Source organism: Leuciscus leuciscus (assembly GCF_965113295.1).
Source record: "Leuciscus leuciscus genome assembly, chromosome: 5".
In the NCBI taxonomy this organism is placed as follows: domain Eukaryota; kingdom Metazoa; phylum Chordata; class Actinopteri; order Cypriniformes; family Leuciscidae; genus Leuciscus; species Leuciscus leuciscus.
The window spans coordinates 43,464,306-43,490,529 of record NC_138729.1 but is presented as its reverse complement, the minus strand read 5'-3'; the positions used below and the strand labels follow the sequence as shown (position 1 = coordinate 43,490,529).

Below are 26,224 nucleotides of genomic sequence, written 5' to 3'. Positions count from 1 at the left end.
TAAAATGGTTGTTGCTTTTTATCTGTAATGTCTGTAGATGGGCTATGTGTTCGGCTGGGTAGAGCTCCAGCTGTGTTTTAGGAGTCATGTTCAGATGGTGCTAGATTGCCTGCAAGTGACAGGAAATGGCTTTGAGCAACCCAGGGAGATTCTGGAAATCCATTTGGGATACATGGGGCACCTGACACTTCACACACGTTGGGCATCATGCTACAGTCACAGTGAGTGTGACTGACAACCTATGACACTGGGGATCTGGGTGAAACTTCTGAGCGGAAGGTTCTGGAGGCTTGTAGTGCATTACAACCAATGGAAGTCTTAAGAGACCATTAACTTGGACATTCATTCAAGTGAGAAGTCTACATATAGCTATGTTATTAGGATACATTCTGTCTGCCTTTAACGTTTGCATTACAATGCTTTTATTTCATTAATGACTGATATTTACTTTTTTAAGCTAGTTTAAAAAGTCTTGTTTAGTGATCATGAAAACACTGACATCTAGTGGAAACAAATAAACCTCCCTCCTCAATTTTCCATTGAGCCCTAATACTAAGTCCCTGAATTCCTAGACTTCACAAATTTAATTTAGATTTACAGGGACATATTGTTGGTTCTTTTTGTAGACATTTCTTATTTTCAACTTCAGTCTCCAATACATTACCCCTCAACGCATTAAGTTTGTTACTTGTAAAATGCTCAAAAGGAGTAATGAAAATCTCGAGATGTTGATGTGGTGTGGCATTTTAGAGCATGGTTTTGTTCTTATATTTAGAGTCAGCTGTCCAGACACAAATTTGACAGTAAATAGAGCCAAGTATTTTTTTCTATTTCTCTGGCCTTTTAGAATGGAAAGGAAAATAATTGTGGGTACTTTACAATTGTTCATTGTTTATATTAGTTCACCCAGTGGATTAACTAATGTTAAGACAACTTTTTGTGATGATGATGATGCAAACTTTAGTGTACAAAATTAATATTTTTCTGAATTAAATGTTTAAATAAAATCACGTAAAAAATAAAAGTATTTCTTACTGTTAGTTGATGTAAACGTAATGTAGCTAACAAACAGGACCTTATTGTAAAGTGTTACTGAATTATTCTTTCCATTTTCTCAAGAAAAAAATTATCTGGTAATACAGAATGAAGTCTAGCTCTGCCTGATGAGAAAGACACTGAGGGAAACAAACTAAGTGTGACATGCACTTTATTCGTGGAGATTCATAATGCGCCACAAAAGCGATCAACTAAGTGTTACAAAGAGAAAAAAACACTTGTAGGATGTTTCCGATTACAGGCAAAGAACATTTTGAACAGCACTTCTTAAGAACATTAATTTAAAAAAAACAAGAACAAAAGACAAAGATTCAAAGATGAAGACCACCCCTCTGGGGTCCAGCTGAGACATTGACCGGGTCTCATTCACAGAAAGAACAGTTTCTCTGAGAGCTGGATAGCAGGCTCTGAATGGAGGTACTGGCCAGACAGGAAGGCCAGTTTGTGGGCGTACTTGCAAGGTGCAGGAACGCGTATCGTTCCGGGCCAGTTCCAGTACAGGTGACACATCTTGAAGGTCAACCTGTGAAAATGTTGTGAATAAATACATTATTTTTAATTAGATTTTTTTTGTTTTAATATCCACACATCTGAACATCTTCAGTTAAAAAACACCAGTTAACTAGAACTACTTTCCTACCTCTGTAAGTGGTCAGGGGTGAGGTTTGCAGTGTTGTACACTGCTATGTAATGAGTGGGCAGGCCGCAACCCTGTCGAATCGAATGTGCCATTAGGTAGAAGTCCACCCTGAAGAGAAGAGAAAAATGTCAATACATATACCACATTTTATTTCCTGCTGGTAATGCACTAGACTAGATGTCAAGTTCTGCAATGCTTTGCACATGTAGTTGCAGATTCTAGGGCACTGCTAAAGCCGTTTGTCGAATCCTAGTCTGCACGCGGAGCACAAGCTTCAGCTCTTGTAAACCAACCATTCTCTGTTAGTGACGGTGTGGTCCAGCACGGTTCCTGGCGAGGGGGTGCCGAAGTGGTCTGATCCATAGGAGTACAGGGTGGTGCTGATTCTTTTCTGCACCACGATGAAAGCCAGCTTCGGTTCGTAGTTCGGGATGGTCTCGAAGCATTTCAGAATCTGAGGGATCTCGTAAAGCTCCACGGTCTTAAGCTGTCCGTCTGACACGCCGTCGCGATAGATGACGATCTTCTCGGGGAAGGCGTGGTTCACCTGTTTAAATATAAAATGGTAGAATGGTCAAGTGTAAATATACCAAAACTGCAGCGTATTGAAATAGAAAAAAAGAATGTTCTGCCTTTGACTGACTCCCTTTCGACAAGGCTAGAGCTGTCTATTTGTTGTAGAGCCTATATTTGATCTGATTAATATTATGAACGTGTTTTTACCTCGTAGTATTTCTGCAGGGCAGCCAACAGACACACTCTGAAGCCGTTGATTATCTCCTCGTGAGGCATTTGGAAGGTGACCCTGGAGTACCATTTGGTCAGCATGCTAAACCGGGACAAACACAGGGTTAGGTTTGATTCACAGATCTTACATCTGCTGCTTGTAAGCAGCGCATTTAAATTTTTCCTAAGGGTGCTCCGATTGATCGGGAGCCGATTGTTATCTGCTGATAATAGATTTGTAAAGTTTGATCGGTGGTTTCTATAAAGGCAGAGTGGATCAGCTGACGGAAAATATTTCTATGCGCAGCTAAAATTGCTTCACTACATTCAGTTCTACCAGGTGTCTGAAATGCAGTGTTGTTTTTGGCAGCCCTTTTAGTTTTAGTCTTATGGACGAAAATGCTTTTTAGTTTTAGTCACATTTTAGTCACTTATAAACTTTATAGTTTTAGTCAAGTTTTAGTCGACGAAAACATAAAAAGGTTTTAGTCAAGTTTCAGTGGACGAAAACGCAAAAAGGTTTTAGTCAAGTTTTAGTCAATTTTAGTAAAAAAAAAAAAAAAGTAGTCGTCTTTAACAAATTAATTTAGGTTAAAAAGTATTGGAAATGGGCTTAGGTTTGTCAGGTTGTAGCAAGTGTTGCAATTCATAAAACAACAGTTAACCTTAAAACCTTTGCATAATAAACTAGACTTTCTCATTGATGGAGATGCAGTGCTGCCAAGCTGTAGGCTACTTCATTGTCGCATTGGGCAGAAACCTTTTATCCCCATATTTCAAGTTATATTTTTTCCATGAATTGATGCTTCACCAGTAATCACAGTAATAAAGGAATGGTTTACAGTTTAAACAGCAAAAAACTTTGAGCTACTACAACATTACACACAGATAAAGTGGTAACAGTGGAATCACTGTTTTACTCAAAAAAAGCCAGGAATAAAAACATTCTTACTTTGGCAATTGTGGCTTTATTATATAATTAGTTAAATAATAATTTATGTTATAATCTAAGTTATATAATAATTATATATTACTTTGTACCAATTAGCCCACTAAACTAATGCTCGGACACACTCGGTCTCTCTCGCGCGCAGACACACTCGGTCTCGCTCACGCACTGTCGCTCGCGCAGTTTGTTTCGCTTTTGTCCAGTGCGGCGCCTCATATCGAAGATGTGTGGTGAGTGACTAGCCGCAGCCGCAGGTGTGTTGTTGTTGTGTGGAATCTGATGCGCGGCATGGGCAGCCGGGTGGTGGGCGTACCCAAAACAAAGATAGGAAGCGGCAGCATTGCTGATACTTTTTTTTTAGCTCAAAACAGACAGATTTCACGCAAATTAGGCAGAAATGACATGCATTGTGAACGTCAGACTTTTAATCATTTTCGTTCCGTCTCGTCAACGAAAACTCAAAAACGTCTCGTCATGTTTTAGTCACCTTAGAGCCATTTTTAGCTAGTCATCGTCGCATTATCGTCATTAAAAAAAGGTGCGTCAACGAAATAATTTCGTTATCGTCATCGTTGACGAAAACAACACTGCTGAAATGGACAATAAATTTGAAATGTCTTTGCGGAGAGTGGAGACACTGCAACGACAGCAACCCTACAGCAATGACAGCAAGTGCGTGCTTATATTCTTCCCTAAAAACCCAACCTAAAAACCCAAACTTCACGATAGATCAGCTAGATCAGCGATTGTAATAAAATAGTCTACTGTTGCTAAACTGCAGGATGTGCTCGATAATAATAATAATTAAAAAAGTGTTATTAAAACTGCCTTAAGTAAATGGACTGCATTTATATAGCGCTTTCACAGACCTATGGCCACCAAAGCGCTTTACATAGCCTTTACATTCACCCATTCATACACCGACGGCGGTGTCAGCCATGCGGCACCATCCAGCTCGTCGGGAGCAGCTGGGGTTAGGTGTCTTGCTCATGGATACCTCGACACTTGGTCAAGTGGAACCGGGGATTGAACCACCAACCTTTCGGTTTGTAGACAACCTACATGAACCACTGAGCCACTGCCGCCCCCAAGTAATGAAAGTGATACTGTTTCCCCAAAGCGGCTTTCTGTGCGCGTGCTTCCAAGAAGGAGTGGAACACGGACAAGTATAGTTAACTTTGAGCTTCCGGTTCGTGCTTAAAAACACAAAGAAATGTCAAAATGCCCAGCTTGGTGAGTATTCGTCTTCTCTAAACACTGTCTTAAGTGAACACAAACAGTTGGGAAATAAATTTGCAATTGGAATATCGCATAAAACATTTGCGAATAAAGCAGCGTTTCCAAAATTGTCTATCTGAGAAATTGGAGCAAAATATCTGAGATAAAAATGTTGCTGCTATCGGGGAAGCCACTGTGGCTCAATTTTTATACATTTCATGCGCACAGAAAGCCGCTTGGGAAACAGTATCACTTTCATTATTTAAGGCAGTTTATTCAGTAAATGTGTTGCCATCGCATGTCTTCTTATCAGACAAATTGAATGCAGTTTTTAATGCACATTTTTTGAATTTATGTGCATTTTAGGGGGCTTTCATACTGGCAACGTTTGTTGCGGTCTGAGTCAGAGCGGGATTTTTCCCAGAGAGATATATATATATATATATTAGGGGTGTAACGGTACGTGTATTCGTAAAGGACCGTTTCGGTACAGGGCTTTCGGTACGGTGCACGTGTGAATGACCGAATGCAATATTTTGTGTGCGGAACATTGGTACATTTTCGTGTTTCCACACGAACATATTAAGTGGCGGAAGTCTCCGCGTTCAGCGCAAATCCCGCCCTCGCTGATTCTAAAGTTTTACCCGTCGTCACTGTAACCTAAACCAATGAAACTGACTGCAGGGCGGGAAAAATAAATAAATAAATCACACACCGCGCGCTGTACAACAACATACATGGCACGCTTTAGCCCAGCCTCTCGCTAGCTAGCGTCATGGCCAATGCAGACAAGCCCATAGACAGTATGGACAAACGGGAGCTTGAAGAGCCACCCTTTACACTTTGGAAAAGTTATATATATATTTTATTTTTTAAATATGAGCAGGCCTACAAGCTGGGATTGGTAATGCTGCACTGTAATCATAGTTATTTATTTATATTTTTCATTATATTTTATTATGTGATATTGGTTTGAGACTGAGAGTATTTTATTTAGTGGAGAACTCTAGTGGAATACTGCAGCAGTATTTTATTTCTTATTCTTTTTTTATTTTATATATATTTGATTATATTTGATTAAAAAGTGTTTAAAAAAGTGTAAACAAATTGTTAAAAAAAAGTTTATAGTAATAAACAACCTGCAGTTTAATGTTTGCATTTCTTACCCTTACTGTACCGAAAATGAACCGAACCGTGACTTTAAAACCGAGGTACGTACCGAACCGTGATTTTTGCGTACCGTTACACCCTTAATATATATATATATATATATATATATATAATCTGAATTTGAGAAGGATTTCTGAAGGGTCATGTGAAAGTTATTTTAAATTTTTATATTTTGCAATATTACTGTTTTTGCTGTATTTCTGATCAAATAAATAAGCATAAGAGACTTCTTTCAAAAACAATCCCAAACTTTTAAATGGTAGTGTTTATGTACTTTGTGATTTGGGATGTTAAATGAGTCCAACTGCACTATATTTCATAAAGTTACCTGTTGAGACTTGCCACAAACCCCATGACAGATCTGCTCTTCTTGCTTGCATCATGGTGAACATCCACCCCAATCACCATCAGGCATTTCTGTTGCAATGAAAATTTGTGGTTAGAAGTTCTCCTTTTAGTTAATCCCATTTTCTGATATTTCTTTTCTGCAACAATCCAACATCAATACCATTCAGAAGGAATAATGCGTGACACTAAGGGCTCTTAAGTTCATGCCTTTTTTCTTTATCATCCATGACTTCATATTTAATCTATTATAGGTTATTAAAAATTGTGAACAAAGATAAATTAAGTGGGAAAAGTTATTTACAAAGAAATGTTTTAAAAAGATGTATTAATACTAATGCCATTTTAATGTTTTTCTTGCCAACTCAAGACTATTAATGAGTTTGTGGCTGCTGGTTTTTGAGGTAATGTCTCTTAAAATCTGGAGGAACAGTTTTATACTCATGAGGAAAATCAAGATGTGAACCCATGAAAATAATGTGTTAACAAAAACACTAGACAATGGATCACACCTAGCTATCGTATATTGCTTCTCACTGTGCAGTGACCATTTTCAAGTTCATTCCCAATGCTCAATATTTACTTAAGCATAAAAAAAAAAAAACTGATTAACACACACACACTCACCAGAGGAACATTCACTGTCCACAGCTCTCCTCCCAGTTTGCAGTTAATCTGCAGAAGGATCTTTTGAGCAATGCTGCGGAGTTTCTGTGGCTGGGAGATTGTCCGCACGTTAATGGCCTATAAAATAAGTCAATAAGATTCAGACATGATATGGAATGTCTAACAGCACTGATGATTGTATTGTATAGATTTCTTCATGTTGTATATTCTGCTTCACATGAAAATATAACACATTTCCAAAATTAAAGGTGTTGTCTTTCAGTCAAAAACATTTTAATTACTGTTGAATCTACACTACTATTCAATAGGTGCTAATACGATTTTTTTCCCGAAGAAATTAATACTTTTATTCAGCAAGGATGTATTACATTGATCAAAACACTTTTACATTGTTTAAAAACAAAAAAACAAACAAACAAAAGCTATTCTTTTAAACTTTCTATTAATCAAACAATCCTGGAAAAAAAATGCATCATGATTTTCACAAAAATATTACACAGGACAACTGTTTTTAACATTGAATTCTGAAGTATCATGTGACACTGAAGAGGGGAGTAATGGCTGTTGAAAATTCAGCTTTGCCATCACAGAAAAAAAACAAAAAATTTTTTTTTTAAATAATAGAAAATAGTTATTTTAAACTTTAATTTCACTGTATTTCATAATAGCACTGTTTTGATCAAATAATTGCAGGCTTGCTTAGCATATGAATCTTATTAAAAACATGGAAGAAGAACTCTTACTGACCTCAAACTTTGGAAGGTAGTGTACATGTTTGGCTTAAATTCAGAAACTGAACTATAAAATGCAAAGACATTGTGTTTCACTCAAACCTGTGATGGTACTGGACTCTGTATGCAGCAGAGCTTTTTGATGGCGCTGTACAGGTCATCTCTGTTTCCGGTCATGATGCACACGACCAGCTGCACACGGGGCTGAAAATCAGAAGAGGAAATGATTTGAGCCAAATTAAGAACCATATTCATTTACTATGATATTTAGATAAAACTACAAAGCCAAAAGAACCATGGTCCTTTGAGATGTTCTTTGAGAGAATAGTAAACTTTTTCCATTGCAGTTTCGCAAGTCTATCTGTGTAGTTTTCTTCCTCACCTCACTGGTGAGTTGAGAGTGAATGCTCTTGATGAATGTCTCAGTTCGGTCATCCCGTAACTCTACGCGGATGGGCCGCTCAACTCTGATGCCCATTGGTCCGGCTACCCTTGTAAAAGTGTTCACCAGCTCCTCTGCCTGATCGGTTGCCCGCCGGGGAAAGAAAACAGCCCAGCAGTTCAGAGGGACCTGACAGAGAGGAATCATGGGACAGGAGACAGAGAGAGGATGAACTACAACTTGGGTGCAATGTGAAAGATTAGGGCTTTCAAATTACATTTTGTCACATTCAAAACAACAAAAGATAATTTATACAGCATAATTATCTTCTCTTTAACAGTTTAGTCAGAGATTAATTCAGTAGATTCACAAAAAAAAAAGGATAATAAGAGTCATTAATTCAATCAGTCTACACTGGTCCAGCTGTATGTTTTTGCTTTCACTAAAACAAACCAATTTATAAGAGTAATTCTGTTCTGAAATCAGACTACCCTGGCCCAGCAGTATGTTTTTGATTGATTTTTGAACAAAGTGACTCTTTGTTTTAGTCAGATCATACTGGTTCAGCTGTATGTTTCTGATTCACTAAAATGAACCTAAATAAGAGTCATTTTGTTCAGGAAGTCGATTCAGTGGTTTTAAAGACCCATAATTTAACTCAAGCCAAACGAGGCTGCTTTCTTTTTATGGTGTGAGACCGTCAGCATCAATTGTGCATTTTCTGACCACTCCCCAGCAAACCAATGACTACAGTGATTTTTTGTTCAAACACCCTGCACTGTGTCCGAGCTCTGATTGTTCTGACTCACAGTGCTGATGGAGGGGTCTCGAACCACCTCTCTGGACCAGTCTACTGACGGAGATGTGACGAAAGAGGCTGCATGTAAGCAGATGGTCTCGCTGGGCAGAGTTCTTCCTTGAGTCTGTGCAGGAACAAAACGTTTAAGTAATTCAAGTTAGCTAAAAGAACACCAATGGATCATGATGAATGAAAAAGACAGTAAGCCAATCAATACAGTTAATTAAAAGGGTGAACAACACAGATGTACACATATATGACCAGTATGTGTCAATATAAGTGATTCTGAAAATTACTTGCATTGGATAAAATGAAAGCTTAATTTTGTCTATTTGAAAACAAAGTTCTCTTATACTATGCATCTAAAACAAAAAAGGGCCCTACACCATATTCCACTGTCAAGTACAGTACGGAGGTGTCTGTTTCCTCTCTCACCACTAGAATCTCCTGGCTGATGCTGAGGCCCCAGCGGCCCAGCTCTGAGAGAGCTTCATTATTGCTGTTGATGTTGTGCAGCAGTTTTTTGAGACTCTGGGTGTGTTGCTCGGCTCCCACATTGATGTGCATGGTCAGATCCTGAAACACAGGGACCAAGAGAGATAGTTTGGTGTGACCCCATCTGAACAGTTTCCAAAATAAAGAGTTCACCCAACTGACTCAATTTGACACCTGTTAATGTGCCAAGATTGTTTGACTGGTGATGGATTCGTACCTTCATGGCTCTAAAATCTTTCCTCATTTTCTCAGGGATGCCAGTCATGAAGGAGAGTTCAGGCAGCAGAAGGATTTCACCCGTTATTACCTATTATGGAGTAGATAAAAATTCACGTTAATAACAATCCCAATGGGATTGAAAAACCCTTCCACATTGGTCACCAAAACAAACAATTGAGGAACAAAATCTGCCTCAATGTTTTTATGAGGAGCCATTTTACCATGAGACTGGTTAGTATGTGATGGAAAAACTACACTACCATTCATAAGTTTAGAGTTGATAATTTGTAATGCTTTTAGTAGAAAAGAAGCATCTTATGCTCACCAATGGTGCATTTATTTGATGAAAAATACAGTAAAAATAGTGATCTTGGTATATAATAAATGTATTACATTTTAAAATAACTTTTCTATTTTAATATAATTTAAAATGATTTATTCCTGTGATGGCACAGCTGATTTTTTTGGCAGTCATTACTTCAGTCACATGATCCTTCAGATATCATTCTAAAATGCTGGTTTGTTGCTCAAGAAACATTTCTTATTATTACATTTATTTGAAATGTTTTGTAACATTATAAATGTCTTTACCATCTCGTTTGATCAATTTAATGCATCACTGCTGAATAAAAGTATTTCTTAAAATATAATCTTAATGACCCCAAACATTTGAACAGTAGAGTATATGACTGGTACATTTTCTCATTTCACCTTTCATCGACAAGCATAGTAAATAGCTATAAAAGTGCAGACCATGCCTACTAGTTACCAGGCCAAATAAATCACAATTAAATGTACAGCACACAATGACACCACTAGATGACAGCATGGAGTGTGAATTCAGTCAGACCTGTGAAACACTTTATTCAAACAACCACTGACTAACATGCAGCTGTCAGTCATTTCTAATATATATATATTTTTTTTTTAAAACCCTAATAACATTATAAGCAAACCAAAAACAGCATCTACTTCTAGTCCAACAATCCTGATATGCATTAGATCACCTTTCCTCCTGGTTTGGACCTCTCTTTTGGACGATGGATGAGCAGTGGTTGGTCCAGTTCCTTTATGGTAATGCCATAGTTCTTACTGTGCATATAAAAAGCTGATTAGAAAATCGACACAACAAACCATAAAACTGTAATTTATCGCTTTAAATCAACATATATCTGTCATAATGGGCTACAATTTACAAATGCAAGGACATTCACAATGTCATTTGTGTCATATAATCCAGTTATACAATTTACTGTCCAGCTGTCGTGTCCTTTACATGCATTCTGGACTTAAATCAGAAAAGTGGGTTCCCCACATTGCACATGAACCTGTAATAATCGACAAATGTGGTCACAGATCCGTCAGCCAAGGTGAAGGTGTCTTTAGGGGACTTTGCCCACTCAATGTCATCGATACGGTAAGTGCGGTTGTTATAGCGAGTGATGACGATTGAACCGACAAACTCCTTTGTGCATTCGTCCTGAAAACTCTCACGACTTCCTTGGTAAATCAGGTTCCTACGGCAGACAAACAGGTATTCGGAGACAACACGGTTAAGCAATTGACATCATTGCACTGATTTTTGCAAACTGATTAGAGTGATTATGAGCCTAAAGTTTAGCATGCATTTGAATTTTTTGAATATAGATGAGATGTGATCCAAAACCTAGTGAGCTGCCTTTCTGTCTACACAGTCGGCTGCTTTCTAAGGCCTCATTCTCACGAACACCGATTAAATCGCTGTTAGGAACTCTGAAGAAATTTGACCAATTGTCTCTGACATTCAAATTGCCTAAAATGTCCATCTCTCATTAAAAATGAATGTTACAAAAGCATCCAAACTGATATGGAAGTTCATACGCAGGCCAATTTATTATTATTATTTTTTATTAATTGTATTATTATTTTTAATACAATTTTATTTTTTAATTGTTTTATTCCATGTCGGCATCAAATGCTATCCACTGGCATAAACAGAGTAGTTAAAAAAAAAAACACACAATAAATAAATAGAAAAACTATACAAGTATGGGTGTGCGATATTGACAAAAAAAATATTATGTTTCAATATTTTCTAGGATTTTATCGATAACGATATTACATCAGATATTTATATTTTGCCAAGTGCATTTATTGTGTTGGTATCTTGGCAGGTTTAGGACTGCCGTGGACAGATGACTCCTGAGGTTTTTGATATTCTATATAATCTGTGTGGTGGTCAGTTCGCAGTAGTGACAGAAATTATCTTTTTTAATAAGTTTAAATTGATTTTAACCCTTTATGGGAATTTTTACCTTTTAAAAAAAAACATTTTTGTAACCTAGTTAAATGTATGCATCATCTTTTGTGTCAAATTCAAATTTCAAATTCAATTAGAATAATAAGACAAAATAGGGCTGCTACCAATCAAATGAAATCAGTATCAACAAAACTAATCTTTGCAATGCAGAGGAAACAGAAACTGCATCTGAAGTGGCATTTAGATGTATTCTAATGCAGCTCAGTGGGGACATGAATGCATTTAAACTGCAGTTACAAATGCAAAATTAATGTTTTGATGTTTTAAACATAAAACGTTGAATATTAGTATTTTGGTGGAATAAAGTAAGAAGAACTGACAAAATGGTAATGTCTTTACAGATGTGGACATGTCGGAATGAGTGATTACACTGATCAAACTCACATGATATCCAGCACAGAGTCGTTTCGCAGCACCTTATGCGAGACGTCCACAATGAGGTAGAGCCCACCATCAGTGTGCTTGATACTGGTGGAGTATCCAGGCCACACCTGAAGCCTAACAGACACATTCACAAACACAGTTAGGTACAAACAATCACCAGGACCCTGAACAGAGAATCAGAATGCAAATCATTATTGTAAGTGGTGCTGATACGATTCACATGTGTCTGGTAATCATAAGGCAGGTGGAAAAATACCGAAGCTTAAGTCTAGAATTATTCAGTGTGAAACCAAACAATGTGGAGCACAGCAATTTAAGTTGGAATGTAATCGAGGACAATCAGGTTGGTGCAAAATACCTGTGTTTGCCGAGAACCACAACAGCGTTGGGGTCGTAATGGTTTCTGCCCACTAGTTTCAGCCCCAGTAATTTCATCACTCTGGAGCGGGAGAGAAAGAAAGAATGAGAGGAAAGTGAGAGATGTCAGAGCTGACTGTCAACAAGACATTGTAGCTCCGACTTGTCTCATACGCACAGAAAAAGTGGAGCAATAATCCACAGGGCTCAACAAAACGGCCTGTTTCACAACGCTTGCTCATGTGGTGCGCAAGCGAACAGCTTAACTACAACAGCAGGCTCACTTTGTATTTTCACACTGGCAGCGTTTCCCAATACATTACTGAATATTTACTTTAATAATGGCCATAAATTATCAAATGGTTATTGGTAGGCAGCCTTTGAGATTTTTTTGCGATAAAACTTGATTATGATGATCTAATTTACATTAATTGAATTAGTATATATATTATATAACTTTGTTGTTATGACAACCTAAAATGTGAAAACTGTAATGCTGCAAAAATAACAATTTAAACAACTTTACAGCTAAAACAAAAACATAAATGTACGATCATTTATAAAATCACAAGTATCACTTTATTAAACACTCCAAAAATTGGCCCAATAATTTTCTATGCCATTAAACACTCCAAAAATGGACCCAATCATTTTCTATTGTAAATACCTCACTGTAACCTTTTGGCCTTTCGAAGACGAAATAAATTGTTGTGCTGTAGAATGAGTTTAACTTGTATTGAACCTATAATTTTGGTTTAACACGGAACGGAACCCATAGTCTTCATTTCTCTTCGGGCTGCTACGTCACGCGGTCCGTAATTCGATTACACTTATTTAATTTTCCAAAATTGCTTGATGACCCCATCTCTGATCTTTTAAAGACGCAGTGGAGGGAAATGGAGTGAAGCAGGCGCAGGCGAGCGGTCTCTTAGGAGCATGTTTTCACTCCTGGCTATCAAGAGCAAACAGGGTGTTCAGTCTCCACCGAGACCACAGCTAATTGTAGATTTCTAACATGGTTGACTTCAGACAGGCCCAGAGCAGAGACTCCAGGACAACACACGAGGGAATCCACTGAGTGATATGACTGCTAAGGGTTTTGTCTTACAAGAGAGGAGTTCTCTCTGTAACAGAGATGGAAGAATTATGCCTAGTGAAAACACAGAGATCTTACATTCTCTCAGAGGCCGGGCTATTCAAGTTTGACCTTTTTAATGCTATTTTGTCTTTCAATTACCGTGTAGTTTTAATGATCCACACGTTGTCCCATATGTCTGTTAGTGATGACACAGTACACTTAATCAGAAATTGTATCAAGTTTATCTTGAAAGTTTTCACAATAACACTGCATACTGCAGTACTTTTTGGTCGTATGTGGATTTCCCATTGTTTGCAAAGTTCACGGGATAAAATCTTTAAAAAACAATGAAGGCCATTTGAATCAATGAAACGAAATAAAAAAGGATGCATCAAATTGATCAGAAATTACAGCAGACATTTAAAATGAAAAAATAAAATAAAATAAAATAAATGCTGTTCTTTTGAACCACTGTTTTCAACTAATAAAAATCAGTATATCCGAATGATTTCTGAAGGATCATGTGACACTAAAGACTGATGTAAACAAGTAATGATTATCATTACAAAGTAATGATGCTGGCAATTCAGCTCAAAATATATTCAACATTTGAATATATTATAATATTTTAAAACAGAAAACAATATTTTAATATTACTGTTTTACTATATTTTTGATCAAATAAATGCAGCCTTTGTTCATTTGCGACAATTTCATTTGAGGCAAATCATTTTTCTCATGGTTCTGATGTCACAACCTCACCTGTTTTTGCAGCTCAGTTTGCAGAAATGAACCAGGGAAGGTTCACTTTGCATTGTGAACATTACATTATGTCTACATAAAACATCAAACTCTTATTTCAAACCATTAGTGAGGTCATACATTAACACTAGAAGTGCCAGAATTCCATAACTACTAGAACTGCCGCAAGCGGTCATTTTGACCGCTATATTCCAAACTCTATATCTTTAATGATAAATACCCAATTGAGAGATTAATGCATTTATTGTATTAATATGTCTTTAAAAAACAAAACAACACCAAACTGTACATTTAAACAAGTTTAATTATACATTTATAAATAAATAATATCCGTACATGTCCTGAACAAAATGACGGAGTAGCCCATATTTGTTTACACAGTTCGATCGCGTCGCGCCCGCCGACACACACACACACACACACACACACACACACACACACACACACACACACACACACACACACACACACACACACACACACACACACACACACACACACACACACACACACACACACACACACACACACCAACCATATTCCAGTATTGCAATCTTGACATTGCAGCCTGTTCATTATAGCCACAATAAAATATAATAATAAAATAGTCAACCTAACATAAAAATTCCACTGCTCTGTTTGTAGCCTAGTAGGCTAGCCTACAATTCGTACCATTTTGCGCATGAGAAGAGGATGATTTTTTCCGTCGATATTGGAACGTGAGTGAAGTACAAAGCCTATAATAAAGAAATAGTTTACCATCCAAATACATCGCAAATGTTGAAACATTTTGATTCTAATTAGAAAGTTACGTGAGCCTAACGCCACTTACTTTCACTTTCGCTTATAACGCATTTCATTTTAGCTTGTTTATAGTTATTTTTTCATTCTTGTTCTGTTCTGAATATCATTACATTTAAATGATTTGTTGTTGAATATGTTTAGTGTATTTTTAACAACATTTTATTGTTGTGTATATTGGTATAGCCTATAATAATACCGCGAAATTCCGTGCGGTCAATATGACCGTCTATGGCCGAAATAGGTAAATATGTTCATTTGTTTTTTTGCCTTATGTGTAATTTATATGAAAAACATTTTAAATGAAAATACAGACACTTTTAGGAAAAGTCAGGTACCAGCAGGATTGTATTTATTTTTTCAACAAAGTTATTGCAGATATAAAATTCAAAACGGTCAAAATGACCGCCATGGCCGTTCTAGTGTTAATATAAGAGAGAATTTGTATTCTCTCAAAAGAGGATTTTCCAAACCATGAAAGGGCAAAACAGGGAAAACAACTCAAAAACACATTTAACCCCTGTAGTGTCTTGAGAATCCTGATACTATACAGACAGAAGAAGAGAATACACACCTCCTTAGAACCACGTTGTAGAATGGGATACACAGGTCAGAGCTGGGTGGCAGAATCTTTGTCAACTGGATCTTGATGTCGATCTCCTGATTGTCGGTTTTTCTCTCAGCTTTAAGATGAACAACCTGTCACACAGCAAAGCCAAAGTAAACTTGGGAAATGAGGAATGTTTAAAGTGGAAAATAACAACATCTAACATGCATACAAACCTCTTCAAGACGTTTTGGCAGATAGAGGATAGATCCGTCAAAAGCCACCACCTCTCCCGTGGTAGGCCGATGTTCCTTCATCATACCGAAGCGCATACCGATAGACTCAATGTTCGGGCTGAAATTCAATAGCCAATCATTCACTTCATTAATCATGTGTTCTAAAGGAAATGCTGCTAATCATAATTATTCAATCAATAATGGTCACAATATAGGCCATGAACTAAAATGTCTACTTTATTCTGACAGGCAGGGGCAAACAACTTGTTTCCTTTAAATAATGCATATGAAAAACCCATGTTTAATTAAAGGTACACTAATGCATCTTCATAGTTCACTGGCCATTACTGATCTGGAACAGTCAATAGATCTTAGACCTTGAAAACTGGTCTAAGTAACTCTTGAAGTTTGTGTTTATGTTTCCAATGGGATAAATTAGAAGTGTCCTACTGTGACAGTGATGTTAGCTTGTTTAAAAAAAAATCTGGTACAAAAAAAAAAGAAAAAAGAAAAAAAGAAATTGTCCTCTGGTCATGGGACTTCAATATGGTAGCGGCTAGCCACCATATGGAGGGACCACCATCTGAATCACTACATATGTCAGATATGACAACATGAGGCAAGGCTGAAGTCTTTATCTAAAGTGAGTGTACATCATTTTAAACATTTGTCAAAAGTACAATTCAGATCTTTGTGTAAAACCGTTTAAAGAAATGGGCTGAGAACTTAAAACAGCCCTGAGAACAGTGCACAACATTTTTCTGTAACTATATATCAGAACCTGTGGGCACAAACAAATTTTTTATCATCAAAATAACACATTTAAACGTTTTTTATATAGTATATGCAGATCCATTAATATGCAAATTAGTCCCCACCTCCACTAAATCATAAAATTAGGTACCGAACTCTATACTTTTAATGGCACCGACCAAATTACGTCGCTACTACCGATTCACATTTAATCAATCAGTGCCAAATTTTGGTACCCGAGAACGCATCTGGGCACGTGAGTAAGACTATTTAAATACGAATGCTGCATGTTTTGTATGTCTCTGTGTGAATGAGTGGGGCAGACGCGCGGTTTCATTTACCACACACACACAGACACACGACGCTTGCGGTGTTTTTCAGCCTCTGCAGTCTCACTATATGAGAACATGAATGCATTTCCAGAGCTGCTCTGAGTCACTGAAGTTCATCAGCATTTTAAAGTTTAATTTAAGAAAAACTATCGTTATATCATTAGCACACGGAAACTCCAAGGTCTTCACCACAACCCCCCAAAATAAAAGTTCGGTTTAACTTGATAATATATTACTGTTGTACAGTAGAATTTAGATATCTCAATTTAATAATAATACTAACACTAATAATAATAAATTATCAAATTACGTTTTTTAACGAATAATCACACTTTTTCTTCTATGTTGTAATTTTAACAGTACAAAGCTCAGTTGTGCCGCATGTTGTTTGACAAAAAAAGTTGAATTTCATATAAAAGATTAATTAAATGAATGTTTTATGTCTTCATTTGATTACTAGAAAAAAAAAAACATTTCATAAAAAATAAAAATAAATTTTTTTTTTTACTAAAATGGTTGTTTTTATTAATATTCAAGCATCACAGACAATGGCAGACAGCGACCAAAGCAGCTATGGCATAATGTCTATAACACTTCTATAAATGACCGTTTCTTTACTGTTATTGAGGTAAACATGCCTAAAGTACCGAAAAAAAGTCCCGTTGGGTACCAGCACCGAATTTCAGGTACCGATACCGGTACCGGTTAAATGTGAACAGTACCCAACCCTACTACATCACACCAGCTCGGACTACCTGATACACTCTGTTAACTATTGTAAATGCTGAACAATGGCAAGTGAGAATATTGATTTAATTCAGCCATGTATGTTTAAATTGGAAACATTTAGAGGTAGATGGAGAGAGAATTAGCCTACAAGGTCTTCTACAAGTCGATGTGTCAGAATTGTAATGTATTATTTTATCTATCACTCTTTACCAAGTCGGACATCAGCATCCTAATGAGAGGAAAAGCCCCGCCCCACAAGTTAACAAAATTGGTTCCATGTTTGTGATGGTAGGAAGCAGTGGCGGCTTCAAACCGCATTTTTGAGACCGTCTTTGGTACACTGCATTTTTAAGGAGAAAATACTCAGCAACGGTGTTAACTGAAGAATGTTCTCATGGTTTGTATGAGAGCATATTAAAAACACCACATAGACATATAAACAACATTAAAAACTTGATTATAACCACAGGGGGTCTTTAAGACTCACGTAAATGTAACATGGTACTGAAACACAGCATCGTTTTTGCAGCAGATGGGAATGTAGTTTGATCCGATGGACACAGGACTGCCTTTGGTTCCTATTTTCTGCAGAGGTTCCCTGAAGAACACATTGTAGGAGAGACACATGAGCTTGTACCAACTGGTTGGATTCATTTGTTGTAAAGAACTGCACCAATCAAGCAATTAATTTGCGAATTAGGCAGAGTTGTGTCACAATTCAGCTAGAATATATATTAGGGATGGGCATTTTTCCAAAATATTGCATTCGATTATTCTGGCTCATATTCGTTTATTTAAATGATGTTTAATGAAAAAGAAGTTTGTTTTTTTAAGTTTTTGTCACAATTTCTGAACAAGCTTACGATTAGGCAATATACACAACAAGCTTACAATATATGTTAAAGTTTTCTTTTGGTTGAAAACATTAAACAATGTGTAAACAAAAAATATAAAGAACAAAAGCATTTAAGCTCAAGCAGCACAAAAAAAAAAAAAAACGCCCAATAAAGTAGACTGCGCCACTTATCGAACAGAACGTACACATACACTTGAGTCAGCAGCATATGATTATCATGTTTATATTGAGAAAAACAATAATATCCACATGCTTGAGTGAGAAAACGCGCCGCTCTGACAGACGTTGCAGAGACAAAGATAACGGTGTGCTAAGCGAAGTTTCTAACAGCACTTTGCGTTTTCTGTTCTTACCTGTCTCCCTCAACGAAACTTAAAGGAAGTATATATCTCAAAATCATTTTACTATCAGATAAGTTATCATCTCGGCTCACGCGGGGTCGAAAATTTGTGCACACCCCTAATATCTATAACATAAAGCTTACATACTCTATTTTTATTATCAGTCTTAATTTACATTTACATTTACATTTATTCATTTAGCTGACGCTTCCATCCAAAGCGACTTACAATTGCTATATATGTCAGAGGTCGCACGCCTCTGGAGCAACTAGGGGTTAAGTGTCTTGCTCAGGGACACATTGGTGTCTCACAGTGAATTCGAACCCGGGTCTCTCACACCAAAGGCATGTGTCTTATCCATTGCGCCACTACCACCCCTTAATAACAGTTAATATTTTTGTGGATTGTTTGATAGATAGAAAGTACAAATGAACATTTGTATTTATTTCAAATAGATTTTTTAAATGTATATCTTACTGACCCCAACTTTTGTATATACTGCAAATTACAAACGACGTGTTTACTTGCTTGAAATTATCCAAAATTACAATCAGAGGTGACTGAAAGAATTCATACTTCACTATCTCAATTTTCACTTCAACTTTAGTGGGTGTTCCTGGAACAATCGGAGCTTCTTCAGAGATGGAGGCAGCAGACGCCAAAGAGAAAGGGGCAGGAATGGGAGACATAGGGCCTGATGGGCCAATCGGTCCACGACCTACACCCATATGAGGCAATGCTGCTCTGCCAACACCAACAAATCCTCTGCCCAGGAAACTGTAAATGCAAAAAGTGAAACTCAAGTGACCAGCATTTTGATGCATTTCAATATTCATATTTTAAAGGGATAGTAAAAAATCTCTCATTTATTCATCCTCATGTCGTTCCAAACCGTATGACTTTCTTTCCTCAATGAAGCAAAATTATAAGCTCCAAAAAGACAACATAAATACCATAAAATTATCATACAGGTAGGTAATCCATATGGCTTTACTTGTCTGAAGTCATATGACAGCCTTGTGTGATGAACAGACCCAAATTTGAGTTACTTACAATCTTCCAACTTCCAGAAAAAGTCATGCAGGTTTGAAATGACATGAAAGAGAATGTTATCCATGTGCAAATAAAAATTAGTGAGAAAGAAACTGGACTAAGAAAACAAGCAAGAAACAACAATCCTGTTGTGGTGGTGCTGGAAAACATCACCTGATGGGTTCTTCTAAGCAAGCGTCTCCTCTTTCTGGAGTCAGAGCGGCTGCCCCAATGATGCTCGGCTTAGGCTGGACATCTGCCCCAAAATCACCCGCTGCACCCCTACCTGATTAAGGACAGAGAAAACATTCAATACAGACAAATAACAGATTTATACTCACACACATAACACTTAGACAGCCTGCTTCGTTAACTAAACTGTAGAGATGATACACATTAAAAGAACAAACATGATTTTCGTGATGCGTAAAGCGTGGATGGAATCAGGATGGCAGGATGCCATCTCACTATGAGGGCATTCAACATGATTTGTTGAGTTGTTTTAGTCTCCTTTTTTTTTTTGGTACTGACATATTGATATCTGACATCCACAGTCAGAAAAATCAAGTGGAAGAGCTGTTGATTGGAAGATCTTGGTTAAGACAGCTTTTTTAATTCCAGAACCGTTGCATTATGAACATAGAAAACACTGTGATGAGCCATAGGGTATTATAGTGCTCGGAAAGGTTGGAAGTCTTATCTTAAAATGTCATGTTTGCATTGAAAAAATATTTTTTTTAAGCCAGTCAGTCTGCTGTGAAGTGCAGCCTGAAAAAAGCAGTGGCTCCCGAAGAGTTGTGCGCAAGGCGAAAACGTAGAAAGGTCACAGATACAGAAGCCAAGGACTATTTCAAGCACTATTTAAATCCTTCCAAAGAAAAAAGCTCTTAAATACAAGATTAATGGGCTTACTTTCATCATTTGTATTTACATTGCAGATTAAGTTTGTTTTCATTATTAGCTACTTGACCTTCCTGCTGTCTTGAGCAGTAATTCACAAGTCTCAGTGATGACTATTTAACTTTGTTGGTGTTGCCAAGGATACAAGAATGATGGAACACAATTTAATGCCCACTCCAATTAACCTAGCCCTGACATGAATAATGAAACAGGTACGAGTTTGATTAAATACAATATACAGAAAGATGCATTGCATTTATAATGTATAGGCCCTGCTTCTTATGGTGCCAGCATGCATCTTTTAACAAACCAAATGCTGCAGCTCAGCCTGAATGAATGCTCAAACATCTCAGCGTAATGTAATGTTTTTGAAAGAAGCATCTTATACTCACCAAGGCTACATTTATTTGATCAAAAACCACAGAAAAAAACTGTAATACTGTGAAATATGAACACAATTTAAAATAACTGCTCTCTATTTTAATACATGTTTTCGGCAGCCATTACTCCAGTCTTCAGTGTCACATGATCCTTCCGAAATCATTCTAATATGCTGATTTGGTGCTTAAGACAACATTTCTTATTATTATTATTTTTAGAAATCCACCAAAATTTCAGCTACCTAACATTTTTGGCGAAACAGTTATTTTTGGTTTTAGGCCAAAAAAAGTGACCTAAACTAAAAGTATGCAATTTTCAAAGCTAGAGGTCGCTTATTCAAAACAATTACAAAGGCGTAGCTTGACACCGTGAATGAGCGTGGAATCATGGGAGTTGTCGTCTTCACCTTCACAGCCATTTCAAACACGTATTTTAAGACCACTTGCGTTTAAGTTTTTGGAGGGTGCAGGTTGGATGTCTGCATCAGCTACAGTGAGGAAAATAAGTATTTGAACACCCTGCTATTTTGCAAGTTCTCCCACTTGGAAATCATGGAGGGGTCTGAAATTGTCATCGTAGGTGCATGTCCACTGTGAGAGACATAATCTAAAAAAAAAAAACAGAAATCCCAATATATGATTTTTTTACTATTTATTTGTATGATACAGCTGCAAATAAGTATTTGAACACCTGTCTATCAGCTAGAATTCTGACCCTCAAAGACCTGTTAGTCTGCCTTTAAAATGTCCACCTCCACTCCATTTATTATCCTAAATTAGATGCACCTGTTTGAGGTCGTTAGCTGCATAAAGACACCTGTCCACCCCATACAATCAGTAAGAATCCAACTACTAACATGGCCAAGACCAAAGAGCTGTCCAAAGACACTAGAGACAAAATTGTACACCTCCACAAGGCTGGAAAGGGCTACGGGGAAATTGCCAAGCAGCTTGGTGAAAAAAGGTCCACTGTTGGAGCAATCATTAGAAAATGGAAGAAGCTAAACATGACTGTCAATCTCCCTCGGACTGGGGCTCCATGCAAGATCTCACCTCGTGGGGTCTCAATGATTCTAAGAAAGGTGAGAAATCAGCCCAGAACTACACGGGAGGAGCTGGTCAATGACCTGAAAAGAGCTGGGACCACCGTTTCCAAGGTTACTGTTGGTAATACACTAAGACGTCATGGTTTGAAATCATGCATGGCACGGAAGGTTCCCCTGCTTAAACCAGCACGTCAAGGCCCGTCTTAAGTTTGCCAATGACCATTTGGATGATCCAGAGGAGTCATGGGAGAAAGTCATGTGGTCAGATGAGACCAAAATATAACTTTTTGGTCATAATTCCACTAAACGTGTTTGGAGGAAGAAGAATGATGATGAGTACCATCCCAAGAAGACCATCCCTACTGTGAAGCATGGGGGTGGTAGCATCATGCTTTGGGGGTGTTTTTCTGCACATGGGACAGGGCGACTGCACTGTATTAAGGAGAGGATGACCGGGGCCATGTATTGCGAGATTTTGGGGAACAACCTCCTTCCCTCAGTTAGAGCATTGAAGATGGGTCGAGGCTGGGTCTTCCAACATGACAATGACCCGAAGCACACAGCCAGGATAACCAAGGAGTGGCTCTGTAAGAAGCATATCAAGGTTCTGGCGTGGCCTAGCCAGTCTCCAGACCTAAACCCAATAGAGAATCTTTGGAGGGAGCTCAAACTCCGTGTTTCTCAGCGACAGCCCAGAAACCTGACTGATCTAGAGAAGATCTGTGTGGAGGAGTGGGCCAAAATCCCTCCTGCAGTGTGTGCAAACCTGGTGAAAAACTACAGGAAACGTTTGACCTCTGTAATTGCAAACAAAGGCTACTGTACCAAATATTAACATTGATTTTCTCAGGTGTTCAAATACTTATTTGCAGCTGTATCATACAAATAAATAGTTAAAAAATCATGCATTGTGATTTCTGGATTTTTTTTTGTTGAGATTATGTCTCTCACAGTGGACATGCACCTACGATGACAATTTCAGACCCCTCCATGATTTCTAAGTGGGAGAACTTGCAAAATAGCAGGGTGTTCAAATACTTATTTTCCTCACTGTATATGGATTACTTTTATGGTCCTTTTTGTCATTGTCAGATCTGCAGAGGGACTCTTATCTTACTGCATGGACAAGAACAGCTTTTACATTCTTCTAAACTTTTCATTTTGTATTCCACGAAAAAAATAAGGTCAAGCAGAAAGAGGGTGAGTTAATGATGAAAGGACTTTTTTGGGTGAACTTTTCATTTAAAAATCACTTCTGAAAATATTAAGACACACAATGAAACAAAAATAAAACTTTTCTCTCTGTTCTCTCACATACCAATAGGTGCTGCCCCTCTGCCCCAGGTCTTTCCTGGCTCAATGCCCAGGCCCCTGAACATGGACACCAGCGATGACCCTGTCCCAGGAGCATCAACCTAAAAGAAATCCAAACCTGAGACCTAATGCATAAATTACCAAATCAAATGCGTTTATCTAGAAGATAAATAACAATAAACAGCCATTTCCTGTACTTTGGTGACACAAATGTTAATTTTTTATTTTCTAGCCATTAATTAAAATAAAACCGAATTTGCGATATGGCTTAGTGCACTGCAATTATCAATTTGGGAACGCAACATGCGGCAACCATCTTCCCAAACTTGTAATGGGAAGCACTTATAAGACAACTGTAAGGGCTCCCTGCAATTTTCTGTCAACATAAAAGTTAGCCATAATACAGTTGTGATGTAAAATAAAAGTATTATTAAATATTATTTTTCTTCAATGTTTTTATTTTACAGTGAAATCTTACAATAGTATTTTGCTTTTTTTTGTGTAATTTTAATATTTTTATTTAGTAATTAATAATAATAATATAATCATATTGATTTAGAAATCACAAACTTTTGGCCTAATTGTGCGGCCCTACAAACAAGCAATATTCAATGTTTTTATTTTACAGTGAAATGTTACATTAGTAATATTTATTTTTTATATTTTTATTAGTGATATTATATAATCACAAAATTGTGCATTGGCCAATTGTGCAATCCTACAAACAAGCACAGCAAACTTAGAATTGTTTTAATTGCATTTTAAATCACAATGGCAATTTTTATTTAAAAAAATAAAAATAAAAATAATTCCCCAAATTTTGCAGCCCCCTAACTATGCCCACCACTTACCTTGGTAATAATTGGAGTCACCTCTGCTTGCAGCTCAGGCATCTTTTCCTGCACATCTGATCTTTCAATGTCCCGGGTAGGCACTGGTCCCACAGCAGCTCCTCTACCTATCCCAACAGTGGGCTCAGGAGTGGGCAGCAAAAAACCTCGGCCTCGCCCAAAACCTCCCTCTTCCATCGGTAATTGCACTCCTCTACCCATGCCCACCAGAGGCTCACTTACAGATTGAGTTACTCCTCTGCCAAATCGCACAGGCGATTCTACAGGTACACCTAGGGCTCGACCTCGTCCAGGGAGAGGTTCGTCTTTAGACAGGACAAGACCTCTGGCTCGCCCCAATGGGGACTGGTCTGGCAGTTGACCCTGATCTTCTGCCGGCTGCAGCCATGGTAGACGCGTGGCCCCTGGGGGTCCAGGAAAGGGTGGTCGTTTTGGATCCATTTCTTCCTATTGCACTTCAATGCAACTGACAAAAACAAAGCACATAAATCAATGGAGGTTTCTTGACATGTCTATCTAAAACATTGTCAAAGCAATGCAGACCTATTAGTCATTAAATAATATTAGTAAATCTCAATGCACTGATTAATAAGCAATTCTTAAAACATTTGCATGAGTTAATCTAAACAGCATGCAACAAATACATTAATGAGTCATTGTGCAAGATTGCTTCACAACAGAAACATGCTTTAGTACATCCAATATATAAGTCCAATGATTGCAATCGAGACTATGCCTTTTGTGCAAACAACGAGTCATGGTCGTTAACGTTACCCAAGTCGACATGTAATGAGCACGTGTCAGCCTGACAGGATCTATAACAACAGCTGAGATTATTTTACTTATAAAATATGATTCGCCAATTCAAGTAAATTACATTTTAGATTGTTAGAGAAAGATAAATTACCTACGTGAATATGGTACTTTTTTATGTCGACCGTAACTTAACCTACACTAGACAGCGCGCGCGCGACGTCAAATTGAGATTATTCGACGGACTGACGAACAAAAAGCAATTCTATTCGATAATTTTCATAAACAAATCAAGTTGATGCGTGCATAACATTGTACAATTGGTGTAAATGTAACTTTAGCTGCAAATATTTAGAATTGTATATTGTGAGACAATGAACCAACCGTTCGATCCAGAAGCCGGGTAGAACTAATTCAAGTTTAACTGAACAAACACTGAATCAGTAATGTTTTCCGATTCGCGATTCTTTTAAACGGTTCATTCAAAACAATTCATGAATCATCAATTAGGTCAAATGGACGTTTGGGAACGCTTTTGGAGCTTTGAGTCAGACTGATAACACGAAGGTCGCGGGTTCGATTCTTAATACCAGCCGGACGCGACTGAGGTTCACTTGAGCAAGGAATCGGACGCCGCAATGAATGGCCACTGCTCAGGGTGTGTGATGTTCACTATTCACTGCTCCTAATGTGTGTGCACTAACGTGTATGGGTTAAATACAAAGGACAAATTCCCAGTGGGCCTTCACGTGACTTCCCTGGTTCATTGAAAATTGCCATTCAGAAGAACCGATTCGCTTCACTGTTGTGCGCGGTCAAAAGCGTTCTTTTGCAGAGATGCATGATGGGACAGATTGTTACCCATCAAACATCTTTGAGCAGTTTTTATTTTTTTTATTTTTTATTTTTACATAAGTAACATGAAACAATTTCCTTTTTATTAAGATTTTATTTTTTGTAGGCTACTCTTAGACAGGATTAAGGCACATTAAAATACAAGCAATAATTTTGAATGTAAAGAATCTTTAGATTTTCTTTTCTCTATAATTCTGGTTATAAAAATAAAGATTTTGACAAATATTTTTAAAGAAGATTTGTATATTTGTATTTTTATAT

General features: G+C 37.4%; 1 protein-coding gene across 1 annotated transcript; it reads right to left on the bottom strand.

Annotated features, from left to right (window-relative positions):
* On the bottom strand, nt 1-24,811 carry piwil2 (piwi-like RNA-mediated gene silencing 2). The gene is made up of 22 exons (XM_082170202.1): nt 24,356-24,811; nt 23,509-23,605; nt 20,039-20,150; nt 19,409-19,609; nt 18,123-18,233; nt 15,822-15,939; nt 15,613-15,737; nt 12,399-12,479; nt 12,041-12,154; nt 10,686-10,874; nt 10,365-10,449; nt 9,356-9,445; nt 9,079-9,219; nt 8,654-8,767; nt 7,845-8,033; nt 7,565-7,666; nt 6,732-6,848; nt 6,088-6,176; nt 2,420-2,525; nt 1,990-2,243; nt 1,697-1,804; nt 1-1,579 (listed from the first exon to the last, which is right to left on the bottom strand). The coding sequence occupies exons 1-22, from the start codon at nt 24,794-24,796 to the stop codon at nt 1,423-1,425; spliced, it is 3,141 nt and encodes a 1,046-aa protein (XP_082026328.1). The 5' UTR covers nt 24,797-24,811; the 3' UTR covers nt 1-1,422.
* Between the last annotated feature and the right edge of the window lie 1,413 nt (nt 24,812-26,224).